The 17,713-nt window shown below is 37.6% G+C and overlaps 1 protein-coding gene across 6 annotated transcripts in view; it reads left to right on the top strand.

Annotated features, from left to right (window-relative positions):
* The window catches only part of LOC103041349 (A-kinase anchor protein 13), a 91,907-nt gene that overhangs the window by 59,497 nt on the left and 14,697 nt on the right, over positions 1-17,713 (top strand). For 3 of the 6 annotated variants that reach the window (XM_049465332.1, XM_049465333.1, XM_049465331.1), the window contains exons 11-25: positions 666-979; positions 2,250-2,297; positions 2,523-2,588; positions 4,669-4,846; positions 5,094-5,196; positions 6,196-6,318; positions 8,071-8,113; positions 8,364-8,475; positions 10,989-11,151; positions 14,462-14,523; positions 14,646-14,712; positions 14,839-14,980; positions 15,600-15,706; positions 15,966-16,112; positions 17,307-17,554. In XM_049465332.1, the coding sequence (XP_049321289.1) occupies positions 666-979; positions 2,250-2,297; positions 2,523-2,588; positions 4,669-4,846; positions 5,094-5,196; positions 6,196-6,318; positions 8,071-8,113; positions 8,364-8,475; positions 10,989-11,151; positions 14,462-14,523; positions 14,646-14,712; positions 14,839-14,980; positions 15,600-15,706; positions 15,966-16,112; positions 17,307-17,554 (1,923 nt within the window). The remainder of the gene's footprint in view (positions 1-665; positions 980-2,249; positions 2,298-2,522; positions 2,589-4,668; positions 4,847-5,093; positions 5,197-6,195; positions 6,319-8,070; positions 8,114-8,363; positions 8,476-10,988; positions 11,152-14,461; positions 14,524-14,645; positions 14,713-14,838; positions 14,981-15,599; positions 15,707-15,965; positions 16,113-17,306; positions 17,555-17,713) is intronic. The other 3 variants (XM_049465334.1, XM_022669881.2, XM_049465335.1) reach the window with 3 other exon arrangements.

The raw sequence follows: 17,713 nt of genomic DNA, 5'->3' as shown, positions 1-17,713 counted from the left end.
TACCACTTTGATCTTGTAATGTGAACATATCAAATCGCATTTATTTGTCATGCGCTTTAAACCACTAATTTTGTCACAAAGCAGATTTAAAGGAATCATTAATAAGACAAAAAAAATCAGCACCATATGAAATTTAGCAAGTTATTGCCAGTTATTATACAATCACCATACTATCGCCTGAGTGTGTTGTTATGCTCAGGTCTAATGATATTATTCTTGCCATAACTGCAATGACTATAAACATACTAAATATAGTTTGTAATGGAATATGGCCTCTGTCGAACAGTAGCAGGTATAGACCCTTACTGTCGATCAGGTGGGGAGTCAGTAAGTCTAAATAAAGAAAAGAGATGGAATTTGTTCTAATTGGATGCATGAAGTACAGAGTGTGAACATTATCACAGTGTGGTTAAGAACTCCCATTAGAGGGGGGCATAAGGTAACATAGACATAAAGGCACCCTGAAATACTGACTTCCATCCTCTCTGCCATCCACAAACCAGAGTGATCGCACACTAGCAGCAGGACAACATCACCAGCATTGCAGTTTACCACAGATTTGTAATGTGAACGTATCCATAGACAAAAAAAAATCACTTCAGTTCTGTAATGCAAACACAGCCTGAGACCAAATGTTTAATTTTTGTTTCTTTGTTTTCTTATAGGCAGAGGAGGCGCTAGGCCGTGGCGACAGCACTAGCGAGGCTTCCATCTCCTGCTCCTCCACAGACGACACAGCCAGCCTGGGCCACCCCAGCTCCTCCGCAGAGAGCTCTGAGGAGGTACGGCGTGGGGGAGGAGGAAGTGTAGGGGGAGGCGCAGGAGGAGAGGCAGAAGAAGAGGCCAAAGACCGGTTGACGGAGGTTCCTCTGCGTTCCTCTCTGCTCCACTCCACTGTGCGCTCACTCTCTCCTTTCCGTCGTCACAGCTGGGGGCCAGGCAAGATCCAGGGAACAGAAGGAGACATGAATCAGCGCAGGTTAGTGATGCTTACTGGAAGAGAACAAACAGATAAACCATCCATACTACTTTTTAAAGGTTAGAAGACATCTTACCTTAGTTTGTTCTTAAATGGCTGCCCTTCGGTTATGTAATGTAAAATAGCCTTTTGTTAATCCTTCAGGTACATTGAGCTTCAGCGCTCATTTAGTTTCATGTAAATGTCTTCACTGAAGGGCCAATAGCGGTAGCTCAGCATACGTAGGTATCGACAACCGTGTGATCAATGACCAAGCATTATAACCTTTAGCTGGTTGATCCAGCCAGACGAGGCTAAGGTTTCACTAACACTTTCCACATGCTTGTTCAAGTTACATTTCATTGCTCACTATTGCATTAATTTATTTTATCACCTGCAAATCAATACAGAAATAATCCATATACACTATATGTCCAAATGTTTGTGTACACCCCTTTTTATTAAATGTATTCTTCTACTTTTACTATATTGCACCTATTGCTGACACACATCTTGTCTAGTCTCTAAAGAGAAGTATTGCCAATAGAAAAGCACTCTTTGGAGTAGATAAACATGTAGCACCATAAGCCATGGTTCCTGCACGTCGTTAAAATGTCTTAAATTAAAATCTTTTTAATTAAGGTTTTAAATTGTCTTAAATTTACTGTAAATTTGCTGTAGGTATTACATTTTCAGATGGTGCGTTTAATGCCAGTGGAAAAACACAGTGGCACATCGTAGACATCTAATCTGGGGAGAACAAAGGTTAGACGAGAGCTAGCTAACATTAGTGGTGAGTTAGCTAACATCTATTAACTTTAGAGGCAAGCTAGCAAGGTTACCAGCGATAGAACTAAGGTTAGCGGAAAGCTAGCTAACATTAGCGGCTTGTTAGCTAACATACTAACGTCAGCGGAAAGAACTAAAGCAATGAGGACTATATTTTTTGGTCTTAAATTATATTTATTGAGGTATTAAAAAGGTCTTAAAAAGCATAAAATTTGACTTTTAAAATGGTGCAAGAACCCTAATACCAGGTGTGGGCTAGAGGGGATGAAAGTTTGTGGGGAATCCTCCAGACCTATTGGCATTGAATACAATCCAATACATTAGCACTGTAATGCTTTGAAGTCTAGTAGAATGTCTTTCCTGGAGGTGTACTATTACTTTTGTCCATATAGTGTGCTTAATGATCATGCTTAATAATTTACTTCACTGTAGCCTAGATATGACTCACCATAATTCAGCTTTATTTCTTTCTTTCACATCTTTTTCATCTGTCCATTTCTAGCTCTGTTCGGAGTGTTGGGGATCACAAACCTGTCTTACACAGAAGAAGGTATTACCTCTTTTACTCCTTCTTTTTTCATGTTTCTACAACCCATACTCTGTGTAAACTTTCTGGGGGTGGTGGTGTACCCATAGGCCTACATGCTATTTTAATTCATTTCATTCCATCAGTTCATTTTCATTCATCCATTACTTGGATCTGTCCTTTTTCTGCCCTCTCACTGTAACTCAACCTGCCTGTGTTTGGTTTGGTTCATCCCTATCACCCTTTCAGTCTTAGCTGGTGTCCCACTCAACCCCACTCCAAATCTGACCTGGATGAGATTAGTCAGCTCTTCAGGTATTGTGTGTTTATGTGTGTGTGTGTATATGTGTGCGTTTGCATTTGCTTGCTGCAACCTCGGGCAAAGAGCCAGCCCCTTTTTTGACTCTCGCACTCAAAGCTTTTGCATTGAGATTTGCATCACCTTTTTCTTTGTGTTAGACAAAGAGAGCTTTTCCAGGGTAGAGATTAGCTTTGGTCTGCTTTGATATAGTCCAGCTAAAGCACAGCTTAAAATATAATAAGCGTGAGCAGTACTGCTTTATAAAGTTTTCACGGTTTAATGCAGGATGAATAACATAGTGATTATTGTATCATGTCCAGATCTCAGGTAAGTACAGCTTTTAAACAAAACTGGTTCAACTAAACATTTTACTGAATTGTTTGGCTGTTGCTGTATACAGAATACATGTTTTTGGTACTTTTTAAGTGTGTGTTTTAATGAGACAGTGCATGTTATTAGAGCTGCAAGTTAGCTACTAGTTAGTTGTCTCAGCCTTTCAGAGGCTTTGAAAGACGCTGTTGTTTATGCAGCAGTATCAGGATGTCACTGATTATTTACAGTATCAGTTCTCAGACCCCAAGCTAACTTTAGAATATAGAATTGTAAACAATATCATGTTGACAATTTGAAGATATGCACATAAGCAGTGTCTGATTTCCACACCAATAGTCAAGCTTACAGCATTATTTGCTCCCATTAGGATGAGCTGCTATGTTTTGCAATTGTGTTTAACAATTGTGTTCAGCAATATAACACTGCATGCACACTTCCTTCTTTTTCAACTGTTTCTTTTTAACAATGTTAAAGCAATAGTTTGGGCAAAAATCACAATTGCACAGTTTTCTCCTGACTTAATATTAATATTTGATCAGTGTCTGAAGTTTAAGTAAGTATTTCAGCACTACAAGACAATGTAAGGAAAGGCACTGCAATGGAACTACGTGGATACTACATTCTTCTATCAACACTGAATAAACTACTTGTCATTTACATTTATGATCAAATACAGATATTATGTTCGTTTACAGACAAGTCATACAGTAAATGTTCAACCATCAGTCTGAAAAAATAAAAATGTTTAGCACAGCTAATCAGAGTTTCTCACTTAGCTAGTATGATAGCTAACATTATGTTCAGCTCAGTGCACACTCAAGCCTGTCAGACTGAAACTCCACTTAAAAACATCGGGTTTTGCAGTTATTTCACTCGCTAAAATAGCCTCCAGTACAGTTAATACACCAATTATCAGAATTGTATCTGAATACAGCTGTTGTTGACTAATTATTGATGATTGAAGTATTGATGATAAAGAAACTCAAAGTGAAACCTTACTTAGTTACCTAGATAGACAACTTTAAGCTTATAGGCTAATGGCTAACTCCACAGCACAGACTGTGTTCTAGCTTAATGAGGCTGTCACCTGATTTTGGAAATTGCCAACAAAATGTGACGCATCTTTATGTGTGACACAATCGGAGCGATTGCCAAGTGATCGTTAATGTCTCACAAGCTACTGACAAATATTTAGCATATTTAATATTGGGACCAGTTAGCGACTCTAAATCCAGTAGTGTGTAAGGTGTTGTGAATGAAAGGTAGTGGAGCGACTAGCTACAGTCAGTTAGAATGTGAGATACTGGTGAAAAGAATGTTAAGAATGGCAACATCATGGGTTCCTCCTGGTAAAAAAAAATGTTGACTCTGAGTCGCTGATCAGTCGTGTATGATCTACTGTTATTTTAACTGTTATAGCTAAATGACGTAACTTGCATAAAATATGGAACTACTTATCCAGATTGACTTTCAGCATTAACAGCCTTGCCTTAGGACTTTGATGGTGTAGCAATGTGCTTGCCTAGGTAGGGACTTGAACGCCACATTTGCACATGCTCACTGTGCTCTGCTGTGTTGACTAAGGCATGCTAAGCTTTAGCCATTGCGTGATCTTTTTGATTTCAGTTTGAAACTTTCGCAATTGACTATATTTGGTTTAATATAGTTTTAAACTATATTACTACAGTATGTTACTGTAACTATGGCTTTATACATCTTGCTACATGTCTTGTCTGACTGAGGCTCCTGTGCTCCTGACAGTTACAGCTTGGAGGGTCTTGCAGCAGATGATGGGAAAGGGTGGCATCCTCAGAGGGGAGGCTCTTCTCAGGGCCAGCGGGGAGTCAACCGACAGCAGAGTGACGACAAGGGCTCACAGTTGTCGCTCAATGAGGCACTGGAGTCTGACCTGGGAGACCACAGCAGTCTGGACAGTCAGGTAAGAAAAAGCTGACCATATACAGAAACAAGGGCTCAGTTTTAAACAATTATAAATAAAACACATATTTATATTCTAGGAGTTGTTTTAAACCGCCTTCCACATTTGAATCCAAATATTACAAAGCTTAAGCTTTTTCACTGTACCACAATGTAGTGTTTTCCTGCTTTTAATGAATAACTGTTTCACAAATTCAAAAAAAAATCTTGGTGTCAAACCTAATGTTCACTTGAATATTTGCTTCTAGAAATCAAAGAAATATCGTCCGCTGAGACGCAGCTGTCCATCTATGACCCTCCCCCTCCGACAGTCTGTATCTATGTTATCCATCAGTCAGAGAGACATAGATGGTAAGTTTGTCATAATATATATATTATGTATTAATATATATTATATATATATTATATATTGATCCTATCTGTGTAACAGATTGATCCTAGCTTAAACCTTTGATACTGCTTAAAAGTCATATAGATCATTGATAGACTATATAGATCACAGCCCGTTGTGTATATAGTGTAAGTCAGCAGAAACCAATAAACTTTATTGTTAGCAATGACAAAAGCCTGGAACACCACATGTATTATTGTTATTATTATTTTAAGGCTGTAAATGAGTATAATAATAACAACATTAATTTAATGCTGTTGTGGAATATGAAATTTGACCTTTCAGTCATATAAAGTTCTAATGTATTCTAAAGTACTGCTTGAGTACCGCCTTTACTATAACAAGAATCCACTTGTTTTATCATTAAGAGTAAGAGGCTGAAACTTCAGCCAGTGTTGCCAACACTGAAATTTCACTGATTAAAATTGAAAACTACATTCTCCTAATGCAAATCACATGCTTTTCTTTATAAAGCTCAAAAAATTAAATTGTAATAAATACATTATGAATAAATCTACTTCTTTTGGTTCAGATTTTAGCTAATAAAACCGTTAGTATATCATCTAACAGTATGATGATCAGTTTTCTTTGTTTAAATTTTGTTCAAAATATTGTAATAATACTAAAGTGCATTATTGAAGCCTTATCAGACTTCTTGCTTTACAAATACAGCAGATTGATGTGATCTAGAATTTGTGTGAAAGATTCGGCTAATAATAGACACATGCTGTTATTCTCAGAAGTCAGATTGAGCTGATGATTGTATGATTACTTGGTACCGTTAGATGGGGTGGTCACTTACAGTCATTTGCCGCTGTTAGCACAGATCATGCATACGGTTTACAGTCCCACTCCTTCCCTTCCCTGAGAACACACTGAGCATTTACTGAACCCTTTCCATTCTGAACTAATAAGCCCCTGCTCTGATCTCTTTTGTGCCCTTGCCCGCCGTCTGTCAGCAGTAGGAAGAATTCGGCGAAAGAGACGAATCTCTTTTGCTTTCAACATCTCTCCAATGCGCCAAAAATATAAAACCGATTTTGCCATCAGCTCCTCATCAAGTGATGATGAGGACTCCATAAGTAAGTGTCAGTAGTACAGCCTTCAAATCCCTGAGTAGAAACTAGAGCCTTCCCATTACCTGTAGCAGCATTGTAGCCTTTGATGAGGCCAGCTAGCTCTTGTGGCATTTAGGCATTCAGGCCTAAAACATCAGAATGCTCAAGACCAACACCTAAACACTCTGGAAAGCTGGAAACAGCTGGAAAATCACTATTTTTAAACCAAACAGTCTTATTTTAGCTCTTTTCAGTCCCCATTCCTCTTAACGGGGGTCGAAGATCAGCACTCACTGAAATGTTTACAATATTTTTCCATCCCCATGGCTGAGTTGCTACCAACACAACCTTGCCAACTCTCTCCACTTTGTCTTCTTTTGGAAGTATTTTACCCAAAGCCTCTGAATTACTCTCCGCTGGCATGACTGTAAAACGCAGAGATTTTCTGTGGTGGGCATATTTGCAATTAACATTCTCTTGACTTCCCATGACTTCCCAAGTAAAAAGCCTTTCACATATTTCTTTATGAACAATGTAAAAGACCAATTTCCTCTTTGACTGCACAAATAACATCCATCCTGATTTTTGAAACAGTTGTGCTCTTAAAACAGATTGGTCCTATTGATATCTTGTCCCAATACATTTTGTTTGAATTGTTTTCTACACTACTATGGACTATGTGTATATGGAGACTTAAATGCTAAAAAGACACCTTTCCCAAATATATGAGCTTGGTGCTCCTCTGTGTCATCAAAGGGGAGGAGCCTTAAATATTCTACGTTTTAGAACAGAAGTTTCTTTACAGTGAGTGTTCCCCTGGTGGACAGTCGTGTTCCTGCATCTACAGAAACAGACCACACAAACAAAACAGCACAAAAAATGTGGCTGGCACCAAGGCTGGAGAATTGTGAGTTCCAATTCGGGGTCTTGATGCTTTGCCATCAGCAGGTGGAGCTGGAGAGAGCACAATTGACTATGCTGTCCCAGAGCTGGCGGTCCAGCACTTTCCTCCACACGTTGATGCTAGTGACACATTGACTGTAGGTTGGAAAGTGGCCGTGGCTGATTTTACATGTATCAGAGGAGGCTTGCACTTGTCCTCATCCTGCTAGTGTCTGGAGTATTGCAGTGATAGGGCGAGTTCTAGTGAGCGGGTGGGTTAATTTGTTAAACTAAATTGGGAAGAAAATTGTCTGTTGTTGGTTCTATATAAAGACTTTCTTGACCTTAAAGCAGTGGATGTAATTTATTTTTTTTTTGCTAGATTGCAGGTCTATTTAAAAGAATAGAATTTTTAATATTTTTATACTTCAGTGCTTCAGAATGAGCTTTTTTTTATTTATTTATTTATTTTTTTTTATAGTTTTTAACCGAAGCACTAAAGATAAGCATCTAAAAGTAGGTGTAGACTACTCAGTGTAGTACCCTAGAGAAAGACAGAAACACCTATAACAACATTACAGCATACATGGTGAACATGTGCTCTTTCAGCCCAGATTTGTCACAGAATTGAATTGGACTCATTCTTATTTCCCTCTCGTAACGCTGTTTCTGAAGATAATGGCTGATGACAATATCCATTTATACTGTGATATGATATGATCCACTAATATATAATCTTTGTATTCAGCACCATATATCTCTATACCCCTCAACCTAGCATTATTGAGTGAAATGTTTCTTTAATTCAATAAGTGAACATTTTCTTTTAGCCTAAAGCTGTGGTTGAAATCTCTTGCTGAAGTGTTTATTATTGTCCTGTATGTGTTTTTGTAGGTATGAGGTCATATTCTAGTACTTCAAGTTCTCTGGGATACAGGTGAGATCTCTGCACAAATAAAAATTATTTCTTTGTATATAGTTTTTTTTTCTTTGCTGTGGTTCAGACCTAAAAGAGAAAAATTGGCTAAAAAAAAAAACACGGCACAATGTAAACTGGCTATATGTGTTGTGCTTTTATTTTTTTATTCCAATGTAAAAAAACAATAACCAATAGCCAAAGTCTCTTTATATATGTATTATAATGCTTGTGTCTATTAATATACATATGTGTTCTTTGCTGTGTATAGTATCACAGAAGAAGAGCCTGGCCATTTAAGAGGAGATTTTGAAGGAAAAAGTGGGACCAAAATGAGCCGAACCATTAGTTACCTGAAGAATAAAATGTACAAGAAAACCAGGGTATGTCTGCATTCTACACACCCACTTCAGTCATCGACAATAACACTGTCATACCAAGTGTTGATGTTTGTGTTCAGAGAGCAAATTCATTCTAAATTTGGTGGTAAACTGTAATACACTGTATCACTGCACAGAGTGGAGTGTGGGAATATATACAGGCATGATGTCATTGCCTTTACTGTGTGAAACTCAGTGATGAAGTTCCAGTTAAAGACTGTAGGAAGGTTGTGTAGTGTTAAAGTGTCGCCTGCCTCTCGTCTGCATTGTGCTCTGGAGGAAGTGAATCAGGAAGATGAGGTACTCTGCTTCCTTTTGAGAATCTGAGACCTTGAGAAACTACTTTACAGTTCTCGACTCATTACTGATGATCTAATTAGTTAGGGAGCTTGGAGTCTTTAGAGTGATATAACATTAAGAACCACATTTAATTACCAAAGGAAGCTTTTAGATGAGAAGTGAATGTGAATGAATTAACTATTTTGTTTAAAAAACATCCACATAATGGAAAGGTTCTACATAAGTATACATTAACTTATATTGTACTAATAATTTAGAACCTTTTATTTTTAGAAGTATCAAAATAAAAAAGTGCACACTGATGCACTTGTTTAGAAAATCTTTCAATCCTGGGAAATCCTCAGATTCTGAATTTTAATTTTTAATTTTAATTTATCAGAATAACAGATATAAGCTTGCGTTAAATAAATAACCATCATCAATGGTATTTAACATAAACCTGAACTAGTATTATTATAATCCATTTCCTTTATTATTACTACACTTCTATTACTGTTTGTTTATATCAAAGTTAAAAATAGATTTGGCACATATATATTCATTAACATTAACAGTGTTTGTATATTCCAGTGTAGTCATGAGTAGGCTGGTTCTAAAAGTCTTGCTTAAAGGTCTCTGCCTCTTCAAAGAGCCTGAACGAAAGGAGGAACAGCACCTCCTGTGCTGAGCTCATCACTTCCTCTGTAATCTTTGTGAAGCTTAATTGTGTTGCGTCTGCTCTCAGTGTGAGTGAGCCTTTGACGGCTCGAGTTCACGAGCGTTATGTTAAATTATAAAAAGTTTTTTGAGCATGGACGCTACCTTAGGATACCTGGCTTTAAGGATGAAGAGGTAGGCTATCTCTCAAGTATGATTGTATCTTATCAGATTTTCAGTTTGGTCTCATATCGAGAGGAAAGTGTCATTATCAGTGTACAGTGGCGGCTAGCATGGCTTTGAGTTTTCACTTCTTTAAATAAACTCTTTTGTGGTATTTAAAATGCTCTGATATCTTTAGAGTCTCATGAGGTTAGAAGGGGTTTTACCTTAGAAAATAAGAGTGCCCATGTACCATTTTGTTGGTAGTGATGTCATTTGTTAAATGTAGAAAAATGTGAAATGTGTCTGAATATTTTCTTCACACAGCTGTTAGCGCTGCATTGGTCTTGCTAGGTCTCTTTTTTCTTCTTCTCTTTGGTGCAAACGGGAAGTTGGCAATAGAGGAACTTGTCAGTGGGGGTTGTCTAAAACCTTGTACTTACTTGCATCACAATGCAAAAATGTGTTTACTTTAAAATAACCATTTATTTGATTTTATACCAAACCAAATATAACCAAATACTATTTATAGTGGGGTGCACCAGGGTTTCAATATGCAGTCAATTTTTTTTAACATTTATATAAACTTCGAAAATAGTTGCACCCAGAAGGAAGTTTCTGATTTGTAACTGTATGTGGATAGAAGCTAAAGGTTACCAGGAACAATAAACAGTTAACTTTAGATTGATATGGGCAACTGTTCTTCATATTTATTGAGCTACACATGGCAGGTTCCTAATGCTGTTCTATGATGATCTAAGCTGCATCTTTTGCAGCTTGAACATTAGTTTAGATTTTTTTGTTAGGAGTGTGAAGTTTTAATATTTTGATAGCGTGCCCAATACCATCACACTTATTTTCAATCAGGGATATTCCTAGCTATTTAAATGGACATACCGTAGTATCTGTGTCATCAAGGCAAGCTCTTTAGATGGCAGCAGTATGTGGGTGAGCATTGTTCTGTTGATATGGTGCACTGGAGTGAGCAATCAGAAAAGGTAGGTCCACTGTTTGCAGGACCTCGTTAACGTAATGTTGGGCTTGATGAATCTGCCTTCATTGAAGACAAAATACGATGGGGCATTGTATGTAAATGTGCCCCTCACAATGACACCAGATCTTCTGGACGTGCAAAGCATGATAGAAAACATTGATCTTGGTGCTGACCACAGTGACGCCACACAGATTCGTTGGTCGTTTCAAACCAAGACAAAAGTGGGAGTCGTCACTAAGTCAGACATACTATGGTTGATTTCTTTTTTTTTTTTTTTGTATTACCATGAGGGTATATTGCAATTGAGAACATGATGACTCTAAAATAGAAACTTGCTCAATATTGCAAAACCAGTGACTATTAGGCCACGAATGTGTCATCATTTTTTATCTTTACTTATTGTATTATCCCTATTCTCATCCAGGAAAAAGATAAAGAGAAGAAAGGGGAAAAAGAAAAAGATGCCAAGGACAAGGAGAAGAAGACCGTAAACGGGCATCTGTTCAGCTCTATGTCCTTTGTCCATTCAGCTTTGTGTCAGCACTGCAACAAGGCTCTAAATGCTAAAGATGCCGTCAGCTGCACAAGTAAGACACCAATGTTCCTACCAGTTTCTGTACCAAAAGCTTAAGATTTGCAAAGTGTGGTTGTCAAACAAAATTTTTGTGTGTAATGATTTACTCTTTAGAATAAACTAGATAAATATAAGTTTTTAGACAGCTAAATTGCATTTTTTTGAGCTAAAGTTTTCCATTTTTTTATTTCTCTGTTTTACCGTTCAGCTAGTTCACTGGTTGCTACAGATCATTTAAGACAGTTTACTGAAATATAGAGAGCTTGTTTTAGTTTACATACAATTTAAGCAACACCACTTGAACTATATTGTTACAGAAGGACCAGAGATTGTCCTGCTTCTAAAACAGTTTCATGGAAGCATTTCTGGTAACCTCCCATTTGACTTCCTCACGGACCAATTGAAGTGTATTATACTTCACTTAGAGAATACAGATCATTTTATTTCTTCTTTTGTAATTATTTTATCACGGTCTGATAGACACAGAGTGCAGAGCAAAGCTTTTTTTCTGTTTCTGATTTTCAAACTAAGCTATTTTAATACTACTCTTTCCATGGCCAGACATTCTTGGTTCACAAGCAAATTATTGCATTGCTTTTTCCTTTATTAGCTCAAGACTAAATATGCATTAGGATGGTTATATTTTTCATATTTTGCCCACCTCTAACTATTGTGCTTAAACTACTCAGATTACTCTACTACCCCTCAGTATATATGTGTGCTATGAAATAATCAGATAAATTCCATCCCACAGATACCAAAATGCTCATAGTTTAGGTTATAGGACCCACATTATTAAAAATTCAAACTTTTTTTTTTTTTAGTTAAATTTATGTAGAAAAGCCAAATAATTCCAAATCTAATATAAGTTGTATGTTAATGGTTTGCACACATAATCTGGCTAATTAATCTGTATTTTTATTTGTTTACTTATTTGTAATAGTTTCAGATGCTACATATACAACCCCTGGCAAAAAGTATGGAATCACCAGTCTTGGATGAGCACTCCTTCAGACATTTCATTCTGTAAAACAAACTCTGATCAAAAACATGATACAAAATGCAACTTGTTGGCTTTCAGGAACACTCAAAGAAATGAAGAAAAAACATTGTGGAAGTCAGTGAATGTTACTTTTATTGACCAACCACAGGGAAAAAAATATGGAATCACTCAATTCTGAGGAAAAAAGTATGGAATCACTCAAATTGAAGGTAGAAAATAAGGACACACCCAGTCAATTTCCTTTCCCTAAATGGACACCTGCCTCAGATTAGATCTGCTCGTTAGTCTGCAGTTAAAAACACCTGCAGTCATGACACCTTGGAGGGCTGCTGGACGAATTAGAGTGGCAAGAACCATGGCTCCAACAAGAGAAATGTCTCTTGAAACAAAAGAGAGGATTGTGAAACTTCTTGAAGAAGGTAACTCTTCACGCATGGTTGCTAAAGATGTGGGCTGTTCACAGTCAGCTGTATCCAAGATATGGACCAAATACAAACAGCATGGAATGGTTGTTAAAGCCAAGCGTACTGGTAGACCGAGAAAGACATCAAAGCGTCAAGACAAGCAACTTAAGGCCATTTGTCTTGAAAACCGAAAAAGTACAACTAAACAGATGAAGCATAAATGGGAAGAAGCTGGAGCCAATGTATGTGACCGAACCGTAAGAAATCGCCTAAAGGAAATGGGATTTCAATACAGGAAAGCTAAAAGAAAACCATCATTGACACCTAAACATAAAAGAACAAGACTGCAGTGGGCTAAGGAGAGGCAATCATGGACTGTGGATGACTGGATGAAAGTTATCTTCAGTGATGAGTCAAGAATCTGCATTGGACAAGGTGATGATGCTGGAACTTTTGTTTGGTGCCGTTCCAGTGAGATTTATGAAGAGGCCTGCCTGAAGAAAACAACCAAATTTCCACAGTCCTTGATGATATGGGGCTGCATGTCAGGCAAAGGCACTGGGGAGATGACTGTGGTTAATTCTTCTATCAATGCACAAGTTTACATTGACATTTTGGACAGTTTTCTCATCCCTTCAATTGAACAGATGTTTGGAGATAATGAAATAATTTTCCAAGATGACAATGCATCGTGCCATAGGGCAAAAACAGTGAAGGCATTCCTTGGAGAAAGACACATTCAGTCGATGTCATGGCCTGCAAATAGTCCAGATCTCAACCCAATTGAAAACCTGTGGTGGAAATTGAAAAAAATGGTCCACAAGAAGGCTCCGACCTGCAAAGCTGATCTGGCAACTGCTATCAAAGAGAGTTGGCACCAAATTGATGCAGAATACTGTTTGTCACTCATCAAGTCCATGCCTCAGAGACTGAAAGCCGTTATAAAAGCCAAAGGTGGTGCAACTAAATACTAGTGATGTATTTTGAATCATCTTTTGTTTATCTGTTTTTCATGATTCCATACTTTTTTCCTCAGAATTGAGTGATTCCATATTTTTTTCCCTGTGGTTGGTCAATAAAAGTAACATTCACTGACTTCCACAATGTTTTTTCTTCATTTCTTTGAGTGTTCCTGAAAGCCAACAAGTTGCACTTTGGAATGACCTTATTATTGTATCATGTTTTTGATCAGAGTTTGTTTTACAGAATGAAATGTCTGAAGGAGTGCTCATCCAAGACTGGTGATTCCATACTTTTTGCCAGGGGTTGTACTTTTGCAATAACAGACTGATGTTACAGCTGTTCAAGGCAGATTCCTGACTACCTCTGTTTGCAGCCAGGCTTTTATTTGTGTGCTTGGTGGAGTTTCCTGGCTGGCACTGCCTTTGCCACTTTGACTTTGAGCCAGAATTGCAGGCCAAGGGCTATGATTTAAGTAAATGACTCCTATTAAGGTTTCTGACTGAGAGAGAATGCGTTTTGGATCTTCTCTCCTGAGGAAAAGACTCAGTAGAAGCAGGAAATCTTATGCTTCATTTATGGCAATTTGGATATGGAATCATCCTCATATCACATGTGCTACCCAGAATGTGGGCCTTATTTAACCATCTTGTGCAAAAGTGTGGCACCCCTGGTCCAATAAAATATTTTCTATGTATTTTCTAAGAGTAACAAAATGGACAAAATAATACACATATTTAATGTGTCATTACTTTTGAACTGCAGATAATGTTTTTAATTGAGCAAAAATTGAGCAGAAATCTGTTCTATTTTAGGTGTCAGTCTTTTTTTGCATAAGTATACAAATGTTTTTACACCTTATTTTTACATACTGCATCTTTATTTTAAAAATAGCCAAAATGAAGTTTTTGCATTATACAAAACTAATGATCTGTTGGTGACTGGACTTGTTTTAGGCTGCAGTGTGTGTGTTCACAAGAGCTGCAGAGACAACATTCCTGCATGTACCAAAGGAAAGGTATGGAGAATTTCCTCTTGTTCACTATAAAGCTCATTTAAATGGGTTTCTTAATTACAGACCTTCTAAATACTTTAAGTAGCTCTTTGTGTGCAAAATGTCTTTTTTGTGTTTCTTTCCAGTTTCAAAAACAGCAGCTTGCCATACCAGAGTCAACCACCATGCCTGGAGTCACTTTAAGAGCAAAGAGTATGTGAGCTTGTGGTTTGTGGTTTGTTTGCAGCCAAACCGAGTGGCACACACAGTTTGGATCAGATACTCAGACACTAAATTGTGCATTGTATTGTCTTCTCATGTGTGTGCATCTCTGTTCAGCTTCTGCACCCAAGGAAAGGCCTTGGTCAGCTATCTTGTCTCCAGACGACCATTCCTTGATTGCTCCACGGAGACACACGAGCATCATGCCTTTCAACAGCAGCAACCTGTCCAAAAGCATGTCCATCAGCAACATTGCTGTGTGAGTGAAATATTTATCTATATTCTTATATATGTGATTTTACCATTTATCAGCTATAACATTAAAACCACACAACCTACAGGCTTAAGACAAGACAATATTAAAGAAACAAATATACTATACTCGTGTTGGGCACAGATAAAATGTGGCCTCTGTCTTTAACCCATCCGTGCCGTGAATAAACACACTTCACTGAACTTCACTGCATCGTCCAGAGAGCAGTGGGTGCTAAGGGCCATGCTCAGGGGGTTCTGCTTGTCAGACCCAGGTATCAAACCCACAACATCTATCAGCAACCCTTTGCTGCTAACATCTAGATGGTGCAACATATCAAAGATCACATTCAAAGGTTGTGTACAGTCCATGCATCCATAGATCAGAGCTGTTTTGATGGCACAAGGAGGATATTAACAGTAAATGCAAGTGGTTTTAATGTTATGGCTAATCAGTGTAAATCACTAGCATTTTCACTTTTTCATCTTACATTAATATATATCAAAGTATAATACAGTAATGAATGGGTTTTCTGAAAGTCCTAATAATGGCTGGAATGTAAATGGCGTTTACTGGATCTTCCTACCTGGCTCATTAGCATAACAGTATCATTTTCTTCCACCAGATTTGATGAGATGTCCATAAAGGGCCTGAGATATCTGTCCCAGTCCACCGACTCTTTACACAAAGCCAACAAGGTCAACGAGTCCACCGAGTCCCTGATAGATGAAGGTGAGCAGCCTCATTTCCTCCCGAATGGCCCCTTGATCTGTTTCTGTTTCCTGTAGCTTCCTCTTATCCTCCCAACAGCTGGGCGGCAGGTGCAGACTTCAAACGAGCTGATGCCTGAAAATCTGTTTGACCAAGCTATTGAGAAGAACAGGCTGCGCGTTCTTTGTGACATTTGCTGTTTATTCCCAGTTCTCCATGGCAAGCTCTATTTTACACAGTTGTTAAACTGATCCTCCGTGTTTTCTATTATGCTTTGTAGGAACAGAGATGATTGACGGCCAGCTGATGGGAGATTTCGAGGCGGATGCTAAAGAGCTGGAGGCCGACTCCTGGAGCTTCACCATGGATAAGAAATACCTGAACCAGCTGAAGAAGGATGACGTTAAGAGACAAGATGTCATTTACGGTAAGTTCAGTTAAATTGATGAACTATAGAAGAAGGAAAAAATACTGCATTTCAGTATAATTTTATTCTGTGATACTTATTGTGATACAAATATTCAAGAATTTTCACCAGATTTTAGATTATCATGATATTGATAGTTTCTGCGATAAACACATTAAAAAAGCTGTACAATCACAGTAATTGCACTACCTACTTGCAGCAACAGAGGGAGCACTTTATATTGCAGATTGTGCATACGTAAGATAACAAGGCTACAAGCAAAGTGAGGTAAAGCCAAGGGAGTGCGAGGTAGAGCTCCACAGTGAACACACACACACACACACCAAGCTACTTATTATTTTGGTGAGAAATGAGCACAGCCAAGGCAAGTGTCTAAAAACCTTTGAGGAGCATAAATAAATTTAGGGTCTTAATTATTGGGTTTCACATCAATATCAGGACATTAAACAGCATTATAACACAACATTTGCTGTCCATATCATGTGCCCTTATTAAGAGTAAAATAAAGAATATTGGATAGATAAAATCAGCTGGTAGATACTGTATGAAGAATTCTGGAAATTGTCCTTTATATCAAGCTAAAAAATGTAGTTTGTGATGGAATATGACATTGCACCCAAAACTGCATGTTCTGTGATGTGACTATTGTACATGTGCAGCCTTAATGTACTGTAATAGGATACAGGAATTGTTAATGGTGATAATCAGGATTTTTCATGTATACTGCATCCACTGATAAAACTTAAATAAAAATTAATAAGGGGAATGAGTCAATCAGATATTAGTGTTTCTCAGAAGATTTTGATTCCATCATGCATTCTTAATAAAGAATTATCTCTAAAAAATACTTTAAACAATATAATTTTTATATCTGTTGTGATATATCTGTTTGTAATATACATTTACTTAGTATTTCTATATAGTGTTTTAGACATTATAATACACAATGTAAATGTTATTTTGTTTTTAACCCACAGTGCACAAACAGAATATCGAGTCTGGATTGGAATGTGAACTAAATGTATACAATGATTATCTATAGCTCAGTTTTAGCTTAAGTTGTTTTGATATTTCTTCTGCAGCTGCTCTGTCTGGAGCCATAATTTTCTGGTTGTAATGTGAAAGATAAACAAAGTATTCTAGAACAACAGTTACTTCATATCTCAAGCACTCTCTCTCTCTCTCTCCCTTTAGAGCTGATCCAGACTGAAATGCACCACGTTAGGACTCTACGGATAATGTCGGATGTATACAGCAAGGGACTGATGAAGGAGGTACAGCTGGAGTCACAGACAGTAGAGAAGGTATTCCCCATGCTGGAAGAGCTGCTGGACCTTCACACAGGCTTCTTTAGCAGCCTCCTGGAGAGGAAGAAAGAGGTCAAGCTGGAAGAAACAGATGGCTTTGTAATCAGCAGGATTGGGGATATCTTAGTAAATCAGGTGAGGAGAAAGAGAAGGGAAGATCCAATTTATATAATGTTCTGAATCTCTGAACTCACAACCATTTAACTCAGGATAAATATAAATTATTTAAGAAAAGATTGTATTTGTCATTGAATCTTACATTTTAATTAAAAATCAATGTTTAAAATACACTGA

Source organism: Astyanax mexicanus, chromosome 16 (genome assembly GCF_023375975.1).
Source record: "Astyanax mexicanus isolate ESR-SI-001 chromosome 16, AstMex3_surface, whole genome shotgun sequence".
Classification (NCBI taxonomy): Eukaryota; Metazoa; Chordata; class Actinopteri; order Characiformes; family Acestrorhamphidae; genus Astyanax; species Astyanax mexicanus.
This window is presented reverse-complemented; position numbering and strand designations above follow the sequence as displayed.